The 19,333-nt window shown below is 27.9% G+C and overlaps 3 protein-coding genes and 3 long non-coding RNA genes across 7 annotated transcripts; 4 read left to right on the top strand and 2 right to left on the bottom strand.

The window, feature by feature from the left end:
* Positions 1-2,011: 2,011 nt before the first annotated feature.
* LOC122521634 lies at positions 2,012-3,558 on the top strand. Its single transcript, XR_006304802.1, has 2 exons — positions 2,012-2,220; positions 3,449-3,558. It is a non-coding gene; the product is annotated as an uncharacterized LOC122521634 (long non-coding RNA).
* A 4,636-nt stretch (positions 3,559-8,194) lies between these two features.
* LOC122521635 (cytochrome P450 4C1-like) lies at positions 8,195-12,944 on the top strand. Its single transcript, XM_043642477.1, has 4 exons — positions 8,195-8,315; positions 8,391-8,460; positions 8,551-8,677; positions 12,496-12,944. Exons 1-4 carry the CDS (start codon positions 8,201-8,203, stop codon positions 12,517-12,519), a joined length of 336 nt encoding a protein of 111 aa, XP_043498412.1. The 5' UTR covers positions 8,195-8,200; the 3' UTR covers positions 12,520-12,944.
* Positions 12,945-12,975: 31 nt separating this feature from the next.
* Positions 12,976-13,575, bottom strand: LOC122521636. Its single transcript, XR_006304803.1, has 3 exons — positions 13,501-13,575; positions 13,225-13,401; positions 12,976-13,134 (listed from the first exon to the last, which is right to left on the bottom strand). It is a non-coding gene; the product is annotated as an uncharacterized LOC122521636 (long non-coding RNA).
* A 41-nt stretch (positions 13,576-13,616) lies between these two features.
* On the bottom strand, positions 13,617-14,305 carry LOC122521633. Of its 2 annotated transcripts, none has more exons than XR_006304800.1 (4): positions 14,153-14,305; positions 13,927-14,033; positions 13,768-13,846; positions 13,617-13,674 (listed from the first exon to the last, which is right to left on the bottom strand). It is a non-coding gene; the product is annotated as an uncharacterized LOC122521633 (long non-coding RNA). The 2 variants fall into 2 exon arrangements; XR_006304801.1 differs by having other exon boundaries at positions 13,638-13,674; positions 13,778-13,846.
* An 851-nt stretch (positions 14,306-15,156) lies between these two features.
* On the top strand, positions 15,157-16,801 carry LOC122521632. The gene is made up of 2 exons (XM_043642476.1): positions 15,157-15,186; positions 15,250-16,801. The coding sequence occupies exon 2, from the start codon at positions 15,630-15,632 to the stop codon at positions 16,461-16,463; it is 834 nt and encodes a 277-aa protein (XP_043498411.1). The 5' UTR covers positions 15,157-15,186; positions 15,250-15,629; the 3' UTR covers positions 16,464-16,801.
* A 183-nt stretch (positions 16,802-16,984) lies between these two features.
* LOC122521631 (putative uncharacterized protein DDB_G0281733) lies at positions 16,985-18,534 on the top strand. Its single transcript, XM_043642475.1, has 2 exons — positions 16,985-17,453; positions 17,487-18,534. The coding sequence occupies exons 1-2, from the start codon at positions 17,183-17,185 to the stop codon at positions 18,434-18,436; spliced, it is 1,221 nt and encodes a 406-aa protein (XP_043498410.1). The 5' UTR covers positions 16,985-17,182; the 3' UTR covers positions 18,437-18,534.
* Positions 18,535-19,333: the final 799 nt, after the last annotated feature.

Genomic DNA, 19,333 nt, shown 5'->3' with positions numbered 1-19,333 from the left:
AAAAAAAAAAAATGCTTTAATTGGCTTTAGGAAAAAAAAGAAAAAATGTGATTAATTTAATACAATTTTGTAGATTTTTTAATATTTACACACAGTGCTAGTTGTGTTAACTTTAAAACTATCTTTTGTTTGATTGTGCACTTTGGATTTTTTATTTAAAATTCAACGCTACTATTTACGCACTTGACAGATTTAAACCCACGTGTTGGGTGTTGTCATTTTCCGTCGCTGTATTTTGCTTGGCCACCATCTTGTCCGATTTTGCCACACTTTAGCAATTTTCTTTTCTCAATGACAAAAGCATTCGATTTTCTTTCTTCATAATCATTTGGTTCTTCATTTCAGTTAATTTGATTTTATTTTTTACGTTTTCTCTCTCATTTTAATCTGTTGCAAAAAAGGGATGTTACATTTCTCTTAATTTTGTAAGTTAATGAATCTTCGATCCAGTTGTAAATCAACATTAACTCTTTCAACTATCACTCAAATATATATTCAGGTTTCATATTCTCAATGCTATTATCTACCCTGCAGTTACAAAATTAATAGTATATTGTTGAGAAAAATTAGAATATTTCTGAAAAAAAAGACGAAGAAGAAGTAAATAATACAATGTACTCAAACTAATCGTTTGTATTTATTAACATTTAGCAATTTATTATTTAGTACAAAAATTTATCTTAAACAATCTAATCAACTTCAGCGTAGTGATATATTTATTAATTGTATATAGAAATTTATTCGATATCGTTTATTAAAATTATTTATAATAAATTTATATTTATAAAATTATATATATATATTATTTAATAAATTTTATTTTAGTTATATTATATAATTATTTAATTTATTTTCTATAAATTTTATTGAAATTTATTCGATCATTTATTACAATTATTTAATAAATTTTATATATTATTATAATAATATTTTATTTGAGTTATATTATATAATTATTTATATTTATATATAAATTTTTATTGATATTTATTCGATCGTTTATTAAAATTTTAATAAATTTTTTATATATTATTTGATAATATTTTATTTGAGTTATATTATATAATTATTTTATTTATATTTTATATATAAATTTTTATTGAAATTTATTCGATCGTTTATTAAAATTATTTAATAAATTTTATATATATTATTTAATAATATTTTATACTTTTTAGTTGTATTTATTTTAATTATAATATTTTGTTATTTCTTTCAAGTTACAAAATGCTATACTTGCAACCGTCCGACTGACCATTTGCGGTCTCTACATTGTCCTGCATGTCAACATAACAGACAAACCGGTAATATAATTCTAGTTATATTATATATATTCTGTACACAGTAATTGACACGTTTTTTCGTTTAATTTGTTATAAAGTTCCGTTTATTAATCTTTCAAACGTATCTTGAATTTTTCTTATCGACTTCTATTTTATTTGTACTTACGTTATATTATTATTCTTAAACGTTTGAATCACATTCGCGAAACAAATCCAAAAAAAGTAAATGTTTTGAAAGATTTTTTTCCCCCTTTTTTTCTTTAGATCTTTTCTTAGAAACGACTAATTTCTTATACAGTAATTTCGAATATTCGTTGTCTACAAAATCTGTAACATTTTATACGTATAAAAATTCTTTAACGTTTTCTTGTGTATTTGTCAGCACGAATTAATATCACACATTCTGGTGTAGTTAAAATAATACTAATTTATTCATCATCACAGTGATATAATTGACAAAAACAAAATCATAATGAGATTCAGAATGACAACAACGCCATCTAGTGAAATACGTTGTACTAACGTAAAAATTATTTTTTATTGTTTTAGAATTTGATATATGATTTATTTTATAATATTAGTTTTTGAAACAGTCATAAAAAAAGAACTAATATCGCATTTTTACATGCACATTTAATTCGTATACTAACGCGTCCTAAATTATGTTTTATATCCTATTGGACATATTTCTATCCTACTTGTTTGTTCTCTCTCATTAGAATCAAACATTAAATCTTAATATGATTAACTGTATAATCTTATTACCATACTAAAATTGCAACAAATTATTAACAAGAATATATGCTGAGAAATAAAAAAAACGAATTTTAATGTCAGATTATGTAAATTGATTGTTTGTTTTTTATACGCAGAGATTATAATGGTAGAATTCCGTCGTAATGGGGTTGACTTTGACCCTGAATCAGAGGCGAAAAAGGTAAATACGCTATCACCAATATCAAATATTTATCTTCGACTACTTTGGCTTCAATTAAAAAAGTTAAAGAAATTGAAAAGAGATGTATATGTATTTTGTAAGAAGAATAGTGTACATGAATTTTTGTATAAATTTTATGTACTTAAATACTTCAATAGCCGCATACAATGCTCTATTTTAAAAAAACCACTGATTTACTATCATTTTATTCAGTATCATGTTGTTATACTAACACATTGTTAGCAATAACTAACCCATCGAATCTTATTAGATTAATAAAATATAACAGCATTAAGAAGTTGGCTTAGAATCTCAACAGCTGAAAAAAATAATTAAGGGCATTTAATTGCTAGTTATTTGCTAATACAAAATCCGTAATTGCCAACTTTTTAATTAATTATTTATTTAGTTAATAATAATTACAAATGTGGAAACATCATGAGTTGGAGATTTGTTATACGCATACGCAACCACAAATTTAAGGCGCATGCGCACTTTGAAAAAATCTCCCATTTATGACGTTTCCACATTTTTAGTTATTAACAACTAATTAAATAATTAATTAATAAAGTTAGCAATTATGGATTTTAAATAAGCATTTTGTTAGCAATTTAGCACACTTATTTATTTTTTCTGCTGTTACAAATTACGTTGCTTTACTTAGAAATAAAAAGAAGTTTGCACATTTTTAATTATCAATAACAATTAAATAATTCATTCAAAACGTTAGCAATTATTTTTGAATTAGCAATTAGCTAGCAATTAAATGCACTTATTCATACTTTTTAGCTATTGAGGTTCAATGCCAACTTTTTAATGCTTAAAACGTTTATAGCGACAGATTTCCATCTTTTTTCTTTTTCACATCGGTCGGTAAGAAAGATTCCTACGTTATTATATTTAATTTTCTTTATATTATACTTTTACATTAGTTTGCATCACAAACGCGTGCGCAATTTTGATGATAAGAGGCAGGGGGGTTAAAGGAATTTCTTTTTATTTTTTATTTTCTTAAAAAAGAAAACAATAAAACAAGGGGGAAAGGGGTAGAAATTGACAAAAAATATATATTTTGGAATTTCTTTTCCTTTTCTTTAATTTACAAATCCTCGGTTAGTATTAACAATTAATAAATAACGATATAGTGATTTTATCTTTTTGCATTTGCATGTTTTATATTTGTTAATATTTAAATTAAACATATTTCATTATTTTGTTTCTTCTCTAGTCTTCCAAATAAAAAAGGTACACGTACCTGATTGATGACGCAATTGGAAACAAAGAACACGCTAAAGGTCATTGTCAACTAAAAATAAGCACAAATATAATGAAGGAAAAGAAAAACGATAAAAATGAAGCAAATGAATTTATGGAGGAATTCGAAAGAAGGATGCATTTTTTTAACATAATTTTATAATAATTTGACCATACAATGATTGATTTTAACCTGAAATTATATTGAAGTATTGTAATATATAGTATATTTAATTAAATATATATTTTGTTCATGTTGTGAAAATATTGAAAAAAAAAAGAGAAACTTTGTATTTTATAGTGTTTATGAATAAATTATACTTTTTATTCGTATAATTATGAATTAGTAATTCCTTTAATTAGAATTCAATCCTGATACCTTTTAAATTTCTTTTCTTTTTTTCTGCGATATATATATATATGTAGGATTCAATACAAAGATGAATAGAATGTTTCCATGTAAATACAATAATAGCTGTTTGCTTCTTAAAGGCTATACGATGACTGTTTTCCTGCATAGCAACGTACCGCTGCACGTCGCTGCCTCCCAACGGTCATACCAACCATATCGTTTTTTTGTTTCGTAGTCCCTTTGTCTAATTTCCCTTCCCACATATATATATACATACATGTAGGATATTTTTCTAACCTCACTTTTTTAACTCTTTTACTCTGATACTCTGATACTCTGATACTCTTTACTTTTTACTCTTCACTCTTCACTCTGTGACTTCTCTTCTACGACTAACTTATATCTGATATTATTCTCCGCTTCTCGTATCCCCTCACAACCACGCTAAACACACACATGTACTCATACTCTCTCATTTTTCACACCATAAAAACAGAGGACAACATTTCTTATAGCTCTACCTACCAGAAAAACAACTTTACTTTTATTCTCGAAATATTAACGTATACATTTAATAATGATCATTCACAAACATTCATATCGTAACATTTTTTGCCTTTACATTTATATTCACTCTTTTAGTTACAAATTTTTTCTTCATTCTGCACACACATTCGTCCTCGAATGTCTCTCTCCTTTTCTTTTATAGTCCACTTAAATGGATCCAATTTCTGAATTTCAGGTGTAATCCAGATTCTTTGATCTAAGGGTAAGTCGACGACGCTGAATCGAATGGTGCTAATTCTTTTTCAATAAAATGTGCCGTTTTTGAGGAAAAGGGTTAAAAAGGGAAAAATGGCCTTATCTTAGAATCTAGGAATTTAATCGAAAAAAGTTTCAAACAAAAGTTGTAGAGATTTGAAAAATACATAAAAAATGTTGTATGGTTTATTTTCGTATTTGCAAAAATAAGCGAGAAAGAGTGGTAAAAGTAATTGTAAGAGTAGGGGAAAGCAAGTCTTGCCCCTCTGTCGGTTTTATCACGCGAGCGCGCTAGTATGCTAGTTGCGTGCGAGCGTCCGTGTGTACTAATCACAAATGAAGGATCTTCGGACCCCTTTCTATTTGTTTAGGCGATAGCGAGTATTTTTTCCTGGCCATCGATAGTTGAGCGTTCTGTATAAGATTTTTCTTTTGGTAGCGAGAATTTTTCGTTCTGGCCATCGAGCGTCGAGCGTTCTGTATATCTATATATATCGGCGTATAAGCGCGGCGTTTTAAATCGAATCTTGATGCTTATGGCACGCCGTTACTTTATTATTGTCAAAAATAATGAACCTTGAATAAAAGAAAAACAATAATTCTTTCTTAATAAAATTTATAATAAATTTTTCTTTCTTTTTAATTTGTTTTTCTTAATAAATTTTTCTTAATAAAATTTATAGCACGAGAGCCCGTGAGTGCCAGACCTTCGGATTTTCAAAAAGCTGAAAATTTTTCTATGTGTGTCCCTAATACAGGTAAAAATGATCCCCACCCATGAAGCTGAGGCAGCGGTGGCTTTGGCAGGTAACAGGTAACAAAGGTGTATAAAATTCCATCTCAATTTATAATAAATAAAACTGAATTAAATAATTATTTATTTATTTTTTTTTTTTTTTTTTTTTTTTTTTTTTTTTTTTTTTTTTTTTTTTTTTTTTTTTTTTTTTTTTTTCTCTTTAATTATCTCTCTATAATCTCCCAACGCAAGTTTTGATATTATTATGAATCAAATATAAAAAAATTCAGTTTTATTTTATGATAAATTTGAGATGGAATTTATACACCTTGTTACCTGTTACCTGCCAAAGCCACCGCTGCCTCAGCTTCATGGGTGGGGATCATTTTTACCTGTATTAGGGACACACATAGAAAAATTTTCAGCTTTTATGAAAATCCGAAGGTCTGGCACTCACGGGCTCTTGGACTATTATATCGTTAGCCAAAAATAAATTCGTACTTCCTCTAATACAAATGCATTTTCTTTTAATTATATTTTCTATAAAATTATTATAAAATACGATTGAAAAAATAGAAAAAAAATTTATTAAGTTTACTTCACAATAACGAAAAAAAAGAATAAGAAAGCAAAGAAAAAGAACGAAGAGAAAAAGAAAGAAAGAAAGGTAAACACACTTGTTAGGACTGTCAATACAAGATATAGGTATCGGCGACGTGAAAAACACACACACAATGTAGCCAATGTAGCAACTTACTACTGTAGCAACACTACTACAGCCAAAAAATACGTATCAATGTGAAATTTCAATACGCGTTTTCTATATCTACGGCTAATTTTCAGAAGAATGAATTTTCTAATGGAGTACTACAAGTGTGCAAAATTTGAAAAAAATCTGAGATGGGACTCACTGACCGTCTCTTTGTTAAGGATAGAAAAACTTATAAAAAAATAATTCCCCCACGAAGAATCGAACACTAATCACCGATGCGAGAAGCGAAGACGTTACTACTGACGATAACGCACCACTTGACAAGTATTCTATTTTTTTCTTACAATTCTTAAGACTTCGAAGATGAATCAGAATGCATTAGTTTTCTTATAATAATAAAAATGAATTAAAATTATATGTGTAGACAAAAAACAAATTCCATGGTTTTAGAATATCTTTTCCTTGAATTAATTTTATGTGTAGATATAAAATTCATTTTTTTCAAATATGTATTCTATTTGATACACAAATAAATTTTTACAAGACAAAAAATCAGTAATTTAAAATTTCATAAAATACGTAATTTATTAGAAAAAATATTTAAATTTTAAATTTAGTCTTACAAAGAATACGTATTCAATCTAATATACAAATCAATTTTTGAGGCAAAAAATTAATATCAATTAATTATTCTAATTAATTTTATGGCGAGGCACAAGATTAATTCATTATTTTTACTCTCAACTATAAATAATAATAGTTTCTGTTAAAATGAATTATTGTTTTTCTTTTATCAAGGTTCATTATTTTTGACAACAAATAAAAAACGCCGTGTCTTAAATAAAGTCATTTCAATCTGACCTATAATCCAAACACTTCTTGCATCTCATTTAATGTATCTCGTTTATTCACTTTATTAGCATAATACAAAGTCAAACAGAGGGAAGGGAAAAAAAGAAGATTTCTTTAAGAAGAAACTATGTTTATAACAGCGATTAACTTCTTCTATTTATGTAAATTAGCATTATTACGCACGGAATAAATGAATTGATAAAATAGATCTTTTTGTCTAACTTTGCCCATACGTGTTGATGGTATCCTTGAAAACTTGAAAAAGTAATATATTGGTTTTGCTTAAATAGGCTCCCGTTTATGTTTCTTTCTTAGTTTCTGTTAAGACGCAAAAGATACAAGAAGTCACTGCGGAGTATCAACTTATCTGTTCTTAGCATACAAGAGAAGATCTAGAAGTATTTTAATACTATTTTAAGTTGTTTTATAATTTATAATTTGTTAAACTAATCATGTTGTATATTACTAAATTTTTTACTCCAATAGTAATAATGATACTGTTATTTTATTTAATCAAATATATATCAGATAAATTTCGTGAACATAAATTGGTAAAAAAATGCTCAGGTCCAAAGCCTTATCCTCTGATTCGAAATCTGAATGTATTACTTGTGATATGAAAGGTATACTTTTATTTATTATTTATATATCTATATTTATGCGACTTCTATTCAATAAATTTGTCTTACAATTAGATATAACTCATAAAATAATAAAATTATCTACAATCTATTCTTCGCCGTGGCTACTGTGGGTTGGCCCAAAATTAGTCGTAATCTTGGATGATCCTGAAAATATTGAGGTAAGATCTATCAAATTTACTGCACTTTTTAGAAACGATTTCCCCGAATAGATTTTTTATTCCGCCTTTTTTTATATTAATTTTTGTTTTCCTTTTTAGATTCTATCAAAAAGTTCTAGCGGTTATGAAAAAAGTTCTCTATATTTCCCTATGAAAAATGCTTTAGGTGATGGATTATTTACTGCACCAGGTAAACTATAGGTTTACTTGCTTTCTTCTTAATTAATAAAAAAAAACTATGTATACTCTACTGTAATACAGTATTTTTTAAATATGTCTTTTAGACGATTGCTAATTAAAATAGTTTTCTTTTTTATGATTGCATATAATGCCTACACACCTACACATGAATATATGAGAATCTCTCTTTTCTTATTTATTAATTAATAAATATATAAAGATACTATAAATATTTAAATTAAGAAATATTCTCGTATTTAAAGCATCAATATGGGACATTCATCGAAAAATCTTAAATCCAGTATTCAAAGAAAAAATGTTTCGACTTATATGGACTCAATGATAAAAAATTCAAACAGACTAGCTAATATTTTAGAAACTACAAACGGAAAAAACGTAGACATTATGCATTACGTACATTTATGTACGCTGGATATAATATATGGTAAGATTTGGAAATTATAAAAATATAGATGGACACATTAAAATTTTCTAAAAATTGTTTTTTTTGTACTGACAGATAGCCTATTGGAAAGTGATTTAAATTTGCAGAGCAATCCGGATTGCAAACTTGATGAATATATATCAGAGTAATAATCAGAAGAATATTTTTAAATTTATAATATAATCTAATATTATTGAATATTCGTCTTTTTATTGTGAATTTTATTTTTATTTAGAGCGATGGACATAGCTGCAACAAGAATAGTGAAATTCTGGTTACATCCAAATATTATATTTAACAATTCATCTATGGGGAAACGGCTACAAGAAATTCTTTCCCCCTTAAATAAAATAACAAACGAGGTAAAAATACCAAGAAACCATTTTTGTTTTAAATTGTCAAATATCAAAAAAATATTACTTTGAAATAAAATAATAATTTATTCATGTATATATAACTTTTATATTCGTTAAGATTATAAGGAAAAAGAAGAATTCAATGAATGAAGATAACTTTACCCGGAAGGAAAAGATCCACATGCAAGTAAGAATAATCATTTTAAAAAATATTTTTTTAGTAATGAATTTATCGATGAATACCTTTTATAATAATAATAAATAAAATATTATTATTCTCCTTTAAAAAAGAAAAAGATACCAGTCCATTTTTAGATGCAATATTTAAATCCTTTTACGAAACCAGAGATATTCGGAGGCAGATATTCGTGATGAAATAAATACAATGGTTTTTGCAGTAAGATGAATTTATTTAAGATTATTTAAAATTTTTTTTTCATTTAGTAAACGTAAAAAACAATTTGTATTAATTTTTAGGGAAGTGATACTGCCGCTAATTCGCAAACATTTTTATTTTTAATGTTAGCCACGTTTCCGGACATTCAAGTACGCTCAGATACCACTTATGCATTATTATTTATTATCTTTTAAAAATCAATTATATTTTCATACAATACTTGTATCATTTATTCGGCTTTTTCGATTCCAGAATCAAGTATACGAAGAGCTGTACGATATGTACGACTCAAGCGATCCTATAGATGTTCCTATTACAATGGAAGATACTAAGAAAATGAAATATTTAGAACGAGTCATCAAGGAGACGTTACGTCTTTTCCCACCTGCACTACTTATTGGGCGAACACTAAAGCGCGATAAAAAGGTATTTTTATATATAATAAAATTTTTATTGTTTTTTTTCTTCTCCCACTGAGTTTACAGTCCTATGTAGTAATAATATGTATTTATTTATTTTATTAAGTGAACGACTATGTGATATTACCAAAAACTGTCAGGTTTTTTTATGATATTTACACTACACCGAAAAGAAAAATGTTGGGCTGATCCTTTAAGATTTAACCCGGATCGATTTTTACCAGGAAAATATAACTCTAAATGTTTTATTCCGTTCAGCACAGGGAGAAGAGGATGCATAGGTAAAACACATGTTTATGCATTCTTGAAATAGTATTCTAAACAATCGATCGGCTAAGTACATTTTTATTGAATATTGCTTTTTCAGGTCAAATATTTGCCATGACCAAATTGAAGGCAATAGCTGCTACCGTATTGAGAAAATTTATTATTCAAATAGACGAACCTTTACCAGTTGCAAATGTTAACCTAAAACTCAGTGTTACTACGAAACCGGCTGAAACTATATTCTTGAGATTTAAAAAGAGATAATATTTATCATTGTTGTCATTATTATGTTACTAATCAAACAATTGTAATATATAATTAACCGTACAAATTAAAAATAAATTCTCAATACTATACGTTTCTAGTTTTTTATTAGGATATCGATATTCGTATTCCTAACTATAAAAGATGCAATTTCAAAAATAAACTGAAAAATAAACACATTAAAATAAAAATTCAGTATATTACAAAATAACTCGAGTGATACTTAAATTACTTTTATCGGTAAATTGGTTATAATAGTATATTTGAATTTATTCGTAGAAGTCAAAGTATCACAAACCTCACACACACACACACACACACACACACACACATATATATGTTTATTTTTAAATGTCATATAAAGTTATTACTTTGAATGAGAAGAATGATTCTTTCCTCTGCATCTTCGCGGAACGACTCTCACGGTCCGAACGGTGTTAATATTCTGTTATAACGGTGTTTATATTCTTATAAATTCAACTATATATTAAGGGACGTAATTGCTTAGGTAGTAGTGTTCGCGTCTGTTGCATCGGTAGGTTTAGTGTTCGATTCTTCTAGCAGAACTTTTTTTTATTATTTTTTATATGTATAAATTTAAAAAATTTTTTAACGTTTATAATTTTTAATTATTTAAAGGAAAGAGAACGAAAGTTATCACAAAGAAAATTAGAAATATAATAATAATTTTTCAAATCTTGCGCAAATATTTAGAGACGATTATTTTTAGAATAACAGTTATCATTTATTTTTTACCTAGTAAACACAATAAAAATATATGCAACTTAATAATAATAAATAACAATTATATATACTTTAATCATTCAATATTTCATGCAAATACTGGTCTGTGTACTTATGTACGCATGTAAGAAGTTATACTTCTTTGACGTACCAAAACGAATATAACCTCAATAACCTCAAAAATAACTTCAAAAAAAATAATAATTATTATTATAAATACTAATTTTCTTGTTACTTTTTTAATTTTCCTTGTTTATTTTTTAATTAATGTTATTATTATTATGTTGTTATTATTATTATTATTATTATTATTATTATTATTATTGTTATTAATAATTTTTTTTTCATAGAATATAGTTGATAAAGGAACCTGTTCTCCCCCCTAATTAATGATCGATAATATTCCCTAATGTAAGCTGAGTATTTTTCTTTTATTATTATATTTTTATTCGTTTATTTATTTATTTAATTTTATAAATATATATATATATATATAGCGTGACTGGGTAAAGAGGGGGAGGATTGAAAGTATGAGAAGATAAGCTACTAATTATTATTTATTTATTTATTTAACAAAAAAAATAAAGGAATCATATTTTTAATGGATTTAATATAATAAATTTATATATAAAAGGAGAATAAAAAAAGAAAAAAACATGAAAATATCAAAATATAGATATCAGTTCACACTATATATAAGGGAGATATATCGAATTAATTTATGCGTCAACGGCCATGGCGCGGAGATAGAACTACTTCCCGCTCGATCATTTAAGTCAAGCAGCACTGAGTACGATTAGTAATTGGATGGGTGACCCGCTTAAAAAAAAAGAGGAAAAGAAGAGATGTGAAAGACGACTTCATGCCGTAAATTTGAAATCGCTTTGCTGCGCATCGTAAATACCCGACAAACTTCGTGGTGTCGATTTTTAACCATGTCGCTTGGAAAAAAATCACTCCCATCACATTTTCCCAAGCGCGCCAAAAGAAGTATTACTTCAATAAAAAAAATTTTAAATCGGTTAACATTAGCGAATATTACCGATCATCAAGTAGGAAGGGGGAAACAGATCTCCTTATTAACTATATTCTATGTAAAAATAAAAGTAATAATAATAATAATAATAATAATATGTAAATATTGTGATAGTTGACCTGTAATTAATTATAAAAATATCGAGAGTGTGGCATAAAAGACTGAAAACGTATCGTGCAATGTGAATGTTATTGTTTTTGTTTTGAAGTTATACTTCTTTTTCAATACTAGATACCAAGCGTGGCCTGTCGAGGATTTCCTTCAGAATTTGTGTGGCACTCAACGTGATAACGATTTATGTACCATTTGTAAAGATTATAGATTATTAGCGATATTTACCGATATCCTAAATGAAAACTGGAAAAGTATAGTTTTTAAAAATTATTTTTTATTTGTACAGTTAATTATTACAGTTAATTATTTTATTAGGAAAATAATATCAACAAAAATTATAAATATTATCGCTCGTTAAATCTCAAGAATATAGTTTCAGCTGGTTGCAAAGTTATTCTGGACTTTAAGTCAATATTTTCAACGGAAACTGGGTTGTCTATTCGAACAAGAAATTTTCTCATTAAAGTGGCAGCTATTACCCGCATTTGCGTCATGCCAAATTTTTGACCTAAAAAATGTAACGGAGTAATATTAGTTTAGGATAGGCTATAGGATAATCTAATCTTAGTTTGTTTTACGATAGAATAGAAAACTTATGGAACTGTAGAATTCGTAAGAAAGGGTCCTCTTAAGAAAGGAATATAATATTTATTTCCGATCAAATAACATCTGGCGATCTATACTGTGGAGATTCCGAGAACGCTTTGTACGCACTCCCACTCTAAGGTTTTACGTAGATTTGGAAGAAAGACGGTTGATGACCAATAATGGATCGGGAAAGGGACTAGGACCGCCTTGCGTACCCTTTCCCCCTCCGACGGCGATGGGACCGATGCATAAGAAAGAGAGTTAGTCTTATGATTGCGCTTCGAAAAGTATTATGATTGCACTGGAGTTATGTATTATGATTAAGTATTAAGAAGCCTTATGGTATTATGTCGAGATATTAAGTGGTCGTATTATGTTGAAGTGTTATGTGTTCTTATTGAGTGATTATTAGTTCTTATGTCTTATGTGTTACGTCTTTTATGCTTTATGTTTTCTTACGTTTATGATTATGTTATTTTGAAGCCTTATGTTTAAGTGATTTTATGTATGATTAAATATATGTGTACTCTTAACTATTAATCCTGACAAACTGTTATCTAAATAGTAACGCCCTTTAATCCTTGCATCCAGAAGAAGATCTATCATCATTCATATCAATCTTTATCGTTTTTCCCTTTACAAAAAGAAATATTAAAATAACAAATACCTTATTGATCAACTATTTAGAATACTAATTCAAGAATGGATAAAAATATGCTTTTACCTATACATCCTCTATTCCCAAAGCTGAACGGACGAAAACATTTCTCGTTATAATTTCCCGGCAAGAACCGATCCGGGTTAAATCTTAACGGATCAGTCCAATATTTATATTTTCGGTGCAATGAAAATATTGAAATAACTACGTGACAATTTTTTGGTATTATCACATTGTCGTTCACTTGATAAAATAAATAAATACATATTATTACTATATAAGACAGTAATGTCAATGGACAAAAATATATACTAAAAAATATTTTATTATATGTAAATATACCTCTTGTGTCCCTATATAGTTTCCGTGCAATAAATGGAGCTGCAGGAAACAGACGTAATGTTTCCTTGATGACTCTAACAAGATATTTCATTTTCTTAGTATCTTCCATTGTAATAGAACCTCATTTGGATCGCTTAAGCCGTACAAATCGTACAGCTCTTCGTATACTTGATTCTGGAATCGAAAAAGCCGAATAAATGATACAAGTTTTGTATGAAAATATAATTGATTTTTAAAAGGTAATAAATAAAAATGCATAAGTGGTACCTGAGCGTACTTGAATGTCCGGAAACGTGGCTAACATTAAAAATAAAAATGTTAGCGAATTAGCGGCAGTATCACTTCCCTAAAAATTAATACTAATTGTTTTTTACTTTTACTGAATGAAAAAAAAATTTTAAATAATCTTAAATAAATTCATCTTACTGCAAAAACCATTGTATTTATTTCATCACGAATATCTGCCTCCGAATATTCTCCGGACTCGTAAAGCGATTTAAATATGACGTCTAGAAATGAACTGGTATCTTTTCCTTTAATTAGAGAAGATATAGAGAAGATATAATTATATATAGTATTTATAATTATTATAAAAAGCATTCTTCTATAAATACATTATGAAAAGAATAATTTTTCAAATGGTTATTTTTACTTGAACATGGACCTTTTCCTTCCTAGGTAAAGTTATCCTTGTGCATTGACTCCTTCTTTTTCTTTATAATCTTGAGGAATGAAAGTTTTATACATGAATAAAATATTAATTTTTTTAGAAAAATATATATTGAGGAAAATTGAGATAATTAAAAGTGTGAATAATCGTTTTATTTATACCTCGCTCGTTATTTTAATTATGTGGGAAAGATATTCTTGTAGACGTTTTCCCTTAGATGAATTGTTAAATATAATATTTGGATGTAACCAGAATTTCATTATTCTTTGTATAGTTATGTCCATCACTCTAAATAAAAATAAAATTCACAATAAGAGGACAAATATGCAATAATAGTAGATTACAATAAAAATAAAAAAATATTTTACTAATTATTATTTCGACATATATTTATCAAGATTACAATCCGGATTGCTCTGCAAATTTAAATCACTTTCCAATAGGCTATCTGTCAGTATAAGAAAAATAATTTTTAGAAAATTTTAATAGTTCCATACATATATTTGAACTTTTCAGAATATCCAAATCTCACCATATATGATGTCCAACGTACAAAGATGTACGTAATGCATGAAATCTATGTTTTTTCCGTTAGTAGTTTCTAAAATATTATTTAGTCTGATTGAATTTTTTACTATTAAGTCCACATAAGTTGAAACCATTTTTTCTTTGAATACTGGATGTAAGATATTTCGATGAATCTTCCATATGGATGCTTTGAATAAGAAAATATTTCTTACTTTAATTTTTTATAATGTTTTTTTTTTTCTATATATTTATTTATTAAAAAAGAGACAAAGAGAGATCCTTATATATATATGTAAAGAAATATTCTTTAATCGATTTACCGCGTTAGTCGAAATCATTGGTACGTACCTGACATACAAGTCAACTGATGTAAAAGAGAGGGGGAATAAATAACATAAGAGTTGCGAGAGCAGTCGCGAGCGTTTACTTGATTAGTAGGAACGATACGGTTTATAACGAACACTAAATGTCGTTTCTTCTCGTTACAGGTAAGAAATGTAAATATTTGTCACATAAGTTTGAAAATAAAAGTTTAAATCTTCTCGTTACAGAAACACAATTTTGTTTTTAACTGTACTCGACCTACACCATAAATAGTCTTATAAAACGACATTTTTGTACGTTAAAATTCAAAAAAGACTGAAGAAAAATGGAGAAATTACGTTTCGAATTTACCATGAAAGCAGCCACAGACAAGAAATTGAACGCGCTATTAGTGACTTCCATTACAACACCAGACGGCGAAATTTTTGACCTACCAGGAGAATTGCAGGATGTGAACTTACACACGGAATTAATGAAGACCGATACTCTTAAGAAAGTTAAAAACGCAAACTTAAAAAGGAATCAGAAGTGAAACGCGTGGATTGTATTGAACTCTGAGTTGCGGGCTGAATACATTGATGAAGGGGGTAATATCCAGTTCGGGGATATGTTATTAGAAGAAAGATGGGAAGAACCGAAGGCTAATAATTCAAACGACCTATCAAAAGACGATCTGAAACAAACTTTACGTAGTGATCCCCAAACAACGACTGAACAAAAGAGGACAATTAAGTCATCTTCAGAAAGGTTCATGTTAGAAAAATTCACCGACAAAAATAGCAATGTTACCCAATGGATAGATATATTCGAAAGAGAATGCGAACGCCTGGATGTGCAACGAGATGAGGAAAAGATAGAAATTCTGAGATTGTTCTTAGAAGGTTCTTGTGTGGACTGGTACAGTTCAATGTTGATGAAACACTCCATAAATTCGAGTTGGGCAGATTGGAAAGAAGATTTCGTTGAAACTTACTCAGATAAGGGATGGTCAACAGCAAGGTATGCTATAAATTTTAAATATATAGGTGGCTCATTATTGGACTATGCATTAAAAAAAGAAAAAATACTTCTGGAAGTAGATAAAAATATGAATGCGGAAATGATGATATTATTGATAGCCATTAGTCTGCCAGAATACATCTCGGATAGAATTGACCGAAACGAAATTAAAGGAACGAGAGATCTGTTAAAAAGGATCAAAAGTCTGGAATACTTGGTAGAAAAAGGAGACTTCAGTGAGGAAAAAAATCCACCCCCAACTTATAAAAATAAAGTAGGAAAGAAAAATCCCTGTAAAGTATGCGAGTTAATGGGAAAAAAAAATAGACACCACCCCGAAAGCGTTTGCTGGTTCAGAACAAAAACGGATAAAGAGGAAGAAAAAAATCCAATAAAATTAGTTAATAACTCACACTGGAAGTTGAAGAGCCACAAAAACTAGTAGTGCTGCCATTGATAAAAGTAAAGGTATTATTGGATAAAAAAATGGAGGTTAATGGAATTTATGATTCTGGTGCGAATGTTTCGTTAATCAGTTCAAAGCTGTTAAAAATCAAAAATGGAAAATCCAATGAGTCCAAAAAATACAAGATTAAAACGATCATTGGCATAAGAAGAGCTAGTGGTTTCATCACTTTAAGTATAAAAATTTTTAATATGGAAAAAAAAATGAAGGTTTACATAGTAGACGAAGAAAAGTTCGACAATGAATTTCTTATCGGACTCGATTGCATCAAAGAATTCCGTTTGATGCAAGATGAAAATTTAACAGTCAGTCAAGTAGAGGAAGAAAAAAACCAAAAGATTAGTGAAGATATCGACATTTATGAAGACTTGCCTAGTTACAATGATGAAACAGATTTTAAAGATAATGAAAAAATTTTTGAAAATGTGAAAAATTGATAAAAGAAGTTAGCGAGCTTAAATTACAACTAGAAAACACCCAAAAAGTTAAGGAAACTTTAGAGGTTAACTTATCTTCTTTGCGTAAAACAGCAAAGGCTGAAATTTCATGTAAAGATAGAATGATAGCCGAGCTTAGGAAGCAAGTTGACGATATGACTTTTAGGAAGGGTCATTTTAATAAAAATGTGAAAGATTGTAACAAATCAGTGCAGCAATTATCTGGAAAAAACGTACACTGAGAATGAGAAAACTTTGATGCCGAAGTTAGCAAATTTTAATTCAAATAACGATAAATATGATCCGGTTGCCAGTAATTCTTCTGAAACAAATTTTCAACATTTTGAAAGTGTTAATTTTAATCAACTCAATGAGGATCAAGCAGAAGATTACGAGCATTTAAATAATCAATTTTGTAATACAAAGTATCATTCTAAAAAGTTACCAGTACCTCATACTGCTAGTACTACTGTTTATACAGAACGTTGCCGTAAGAAGATAATAGAAGAAGAAGAAGAAGAAGAAGAAGAAGAAGGAGAAGAAGAAGAAGAAGAAGAAGAAGAAGAAAAGAAACAAAATACACATATTAATATCGATGACAAAGAAAATCATTCATACCCTAGTATACTGAATTCAAATGTGGATGATACAATTTCAGAAAATAAAGAAGTTGTATGTAATTTTATTGATAAAACTAATATTTCTGATGAAGATGTATGTTTTGGATTTAAAATGGCGAGTAAAAAAAATAAATTAAATAGGAATTCTTATACAGAAAGAAATGTTAGGAGTAATAGGAAGTATGATAAAGATTCAAGATCACATAGCACATCTTATAGAAAAGAAAAAGAATATTATAAAAAATCTAGCAATGATCATAACAATTATTCCAAAGATAGTATCGAACATTATCGTGAAAAAGATAAATATAGTCATAAACGAAATAGATCATCTGTTTTGAAACATTCTGCCAGAAAATATAAACATTATGATGATCGATACAACAAGGATTACAGAAATAAATACAGAGATAGAGACAGAAGACGAAGTTCTCAGGATAAAGAAGACAATGTTTCAATAACTTCCGACAGATCTTATAAAGATAAAAGTACACCTAATGAAAAATATGGTACTACGGATTTTCTTTCGTCGAAAAGTAGAAGAAACAAATATTCTAGTTTACATGACACTAAATCTGTATTACACGAAAGAAGTATAAGTAAAATTAAGGAAAGAACGAATTATAAAACTGATGATAGAAAATATTCCAAACATAAAAAGTATGATAGGAACTCGGAAGATCGTGAAAGTACTCCTTGCGAAAGGAAAGGTAAAATAAACGAATTCAAAGCTATAAATGTTGTGAAAAAAACAAATGATTTTAAAATGAATCAATTAAAATACATAGTAATGATTCTTTGGAAAAAGGTAAAATTATATCTCCCATTAAATCTAATTTCAATAACGAAACAAATGATACAAAATTTATCTGGGAGAAAAATGTTAACGTAGAAACTCGTAAAGATTCTTTTAAGATTACTTTCAATCAATTCGAAGATAAGTTAAAGCCCGCTAACAGAGTGGATACGCGTACGTTTTTAACAAGAAAAGATAGGGAAAATGTAGGAGATAAAGAAAATATGCATCAGATTGGAAAAATTTTCGAACTCAATATTTGAAATTAATATGGGACGAAAAAGACAAAGGTTAAATTTATTCCATATAAAAATTAATTCCAGCAATAACGGGAAATCCAAAAAAAAGAAAAAAAAAAGAAAAAAAGAGGGTTTTTGTTAATTGCTGATTTAGTTATAAAATAGTTATATTATTTGTACATTATTCATAAGAAAATGTAAACATTTTCTCCTTCGGGAGGGGAGATGTAAAGAAGTATTCTTTAATTGATTTACCGCGTTAGTCGAAATCATTGGTACGTACCTGACATACATGTCAGCTGATGTAAAAGAGAGGGGGAATAAATATGAAGAGAGTTGCGAGAGCAGTCGCGAGCGTTTATTTGAGTAGTAGGAACGATACGGTTTATAACGAACACTAAATGTCGTTTCGCAATAGCCACATCGAAGAAAAGTTTTCAGATAATTTCATTAATTTATGAGTTATTTCTAATTGTAAGACAAATTCATTCAATAGAGATCGCATAAATATAGAAATTATAAAAATAGAATAAAAATGTACCTTTTAAATCACCAAGAAATATATTCAGGTTTCCACACAAATTAAAGGGTAAGCTTTAGGTCCCGGAAATTTTTTTACCATGTTCTACTCACGAAATCTATTTATTATATATTTCAGAAAATAGAATAACATTTTTATTATTGCTGTTGAAACACTAACTTTATTTATATACCACATGTTTAGTTAAACAAATATAAAATTATAAAACAAGCA

The sequence above is a fragment of the Polistes fuscatus genome, unplaced genomic scaffold (genome assembly GCF_010416935.1).
Source record: "Polistes fuscatus isolate 324 unplaced genomic scaffold, CU_Pfus_HIC Scaffold44, whole genome shotgun sequence".
NCBI lineage: Eukaryota > Metazoa > Arthropoda > Insecta > Hymenoptera > Vespidae > Polistes > Polistes fuscatus.
This window is presented reverse-complemented; position numbering and strand designations above follow the sequence as displayed.

Bases quoted from the DNA above. Each gene is read 5' to 3' on its own strand.
- LOC122521635 (XM_043642477.1), top strand. From the start codon at position 8,201: ATGGACTCAATGATAAAAAATTCAAACAGACTAGCTAATATTTTAGAA. The intron at 8,316-8,390 runs GTAAGATTTGGA...TTGTACTGACAG, and splicing joins TACGCTGGATATAATATATG to ATAGCCTATTGGAAAGTGAT. The intron at 8,461-8,550 runs GTAATAATCAGA...ATTTTTATTTAG, and splicing joins CTTGATGAATATATATCAGA to AGCGATGGACATAGCTGCAA.
- LOC122521632 (XM_043642476.1), top strand. From the start codon at position 15,630: ATGTTATTAGAAGAAAGATGGGAAGAACCGAAGGCTAATAATTCAAAC.
- LOC122521631 (XM_043642475.1), top strand. From the start codon at position 17,183: ATGCCGAAGTTAGCAAATTTTAATTCAAATAACGATAAATATGATCCG. The intron at 17,454-17,486 runs AAGAAGGAGAAG...AAGAAGAAGAAG, and splicing joins AGAAGAAGAAGAAGAAGAAG to AAGAAAAGAAACAAAATACA.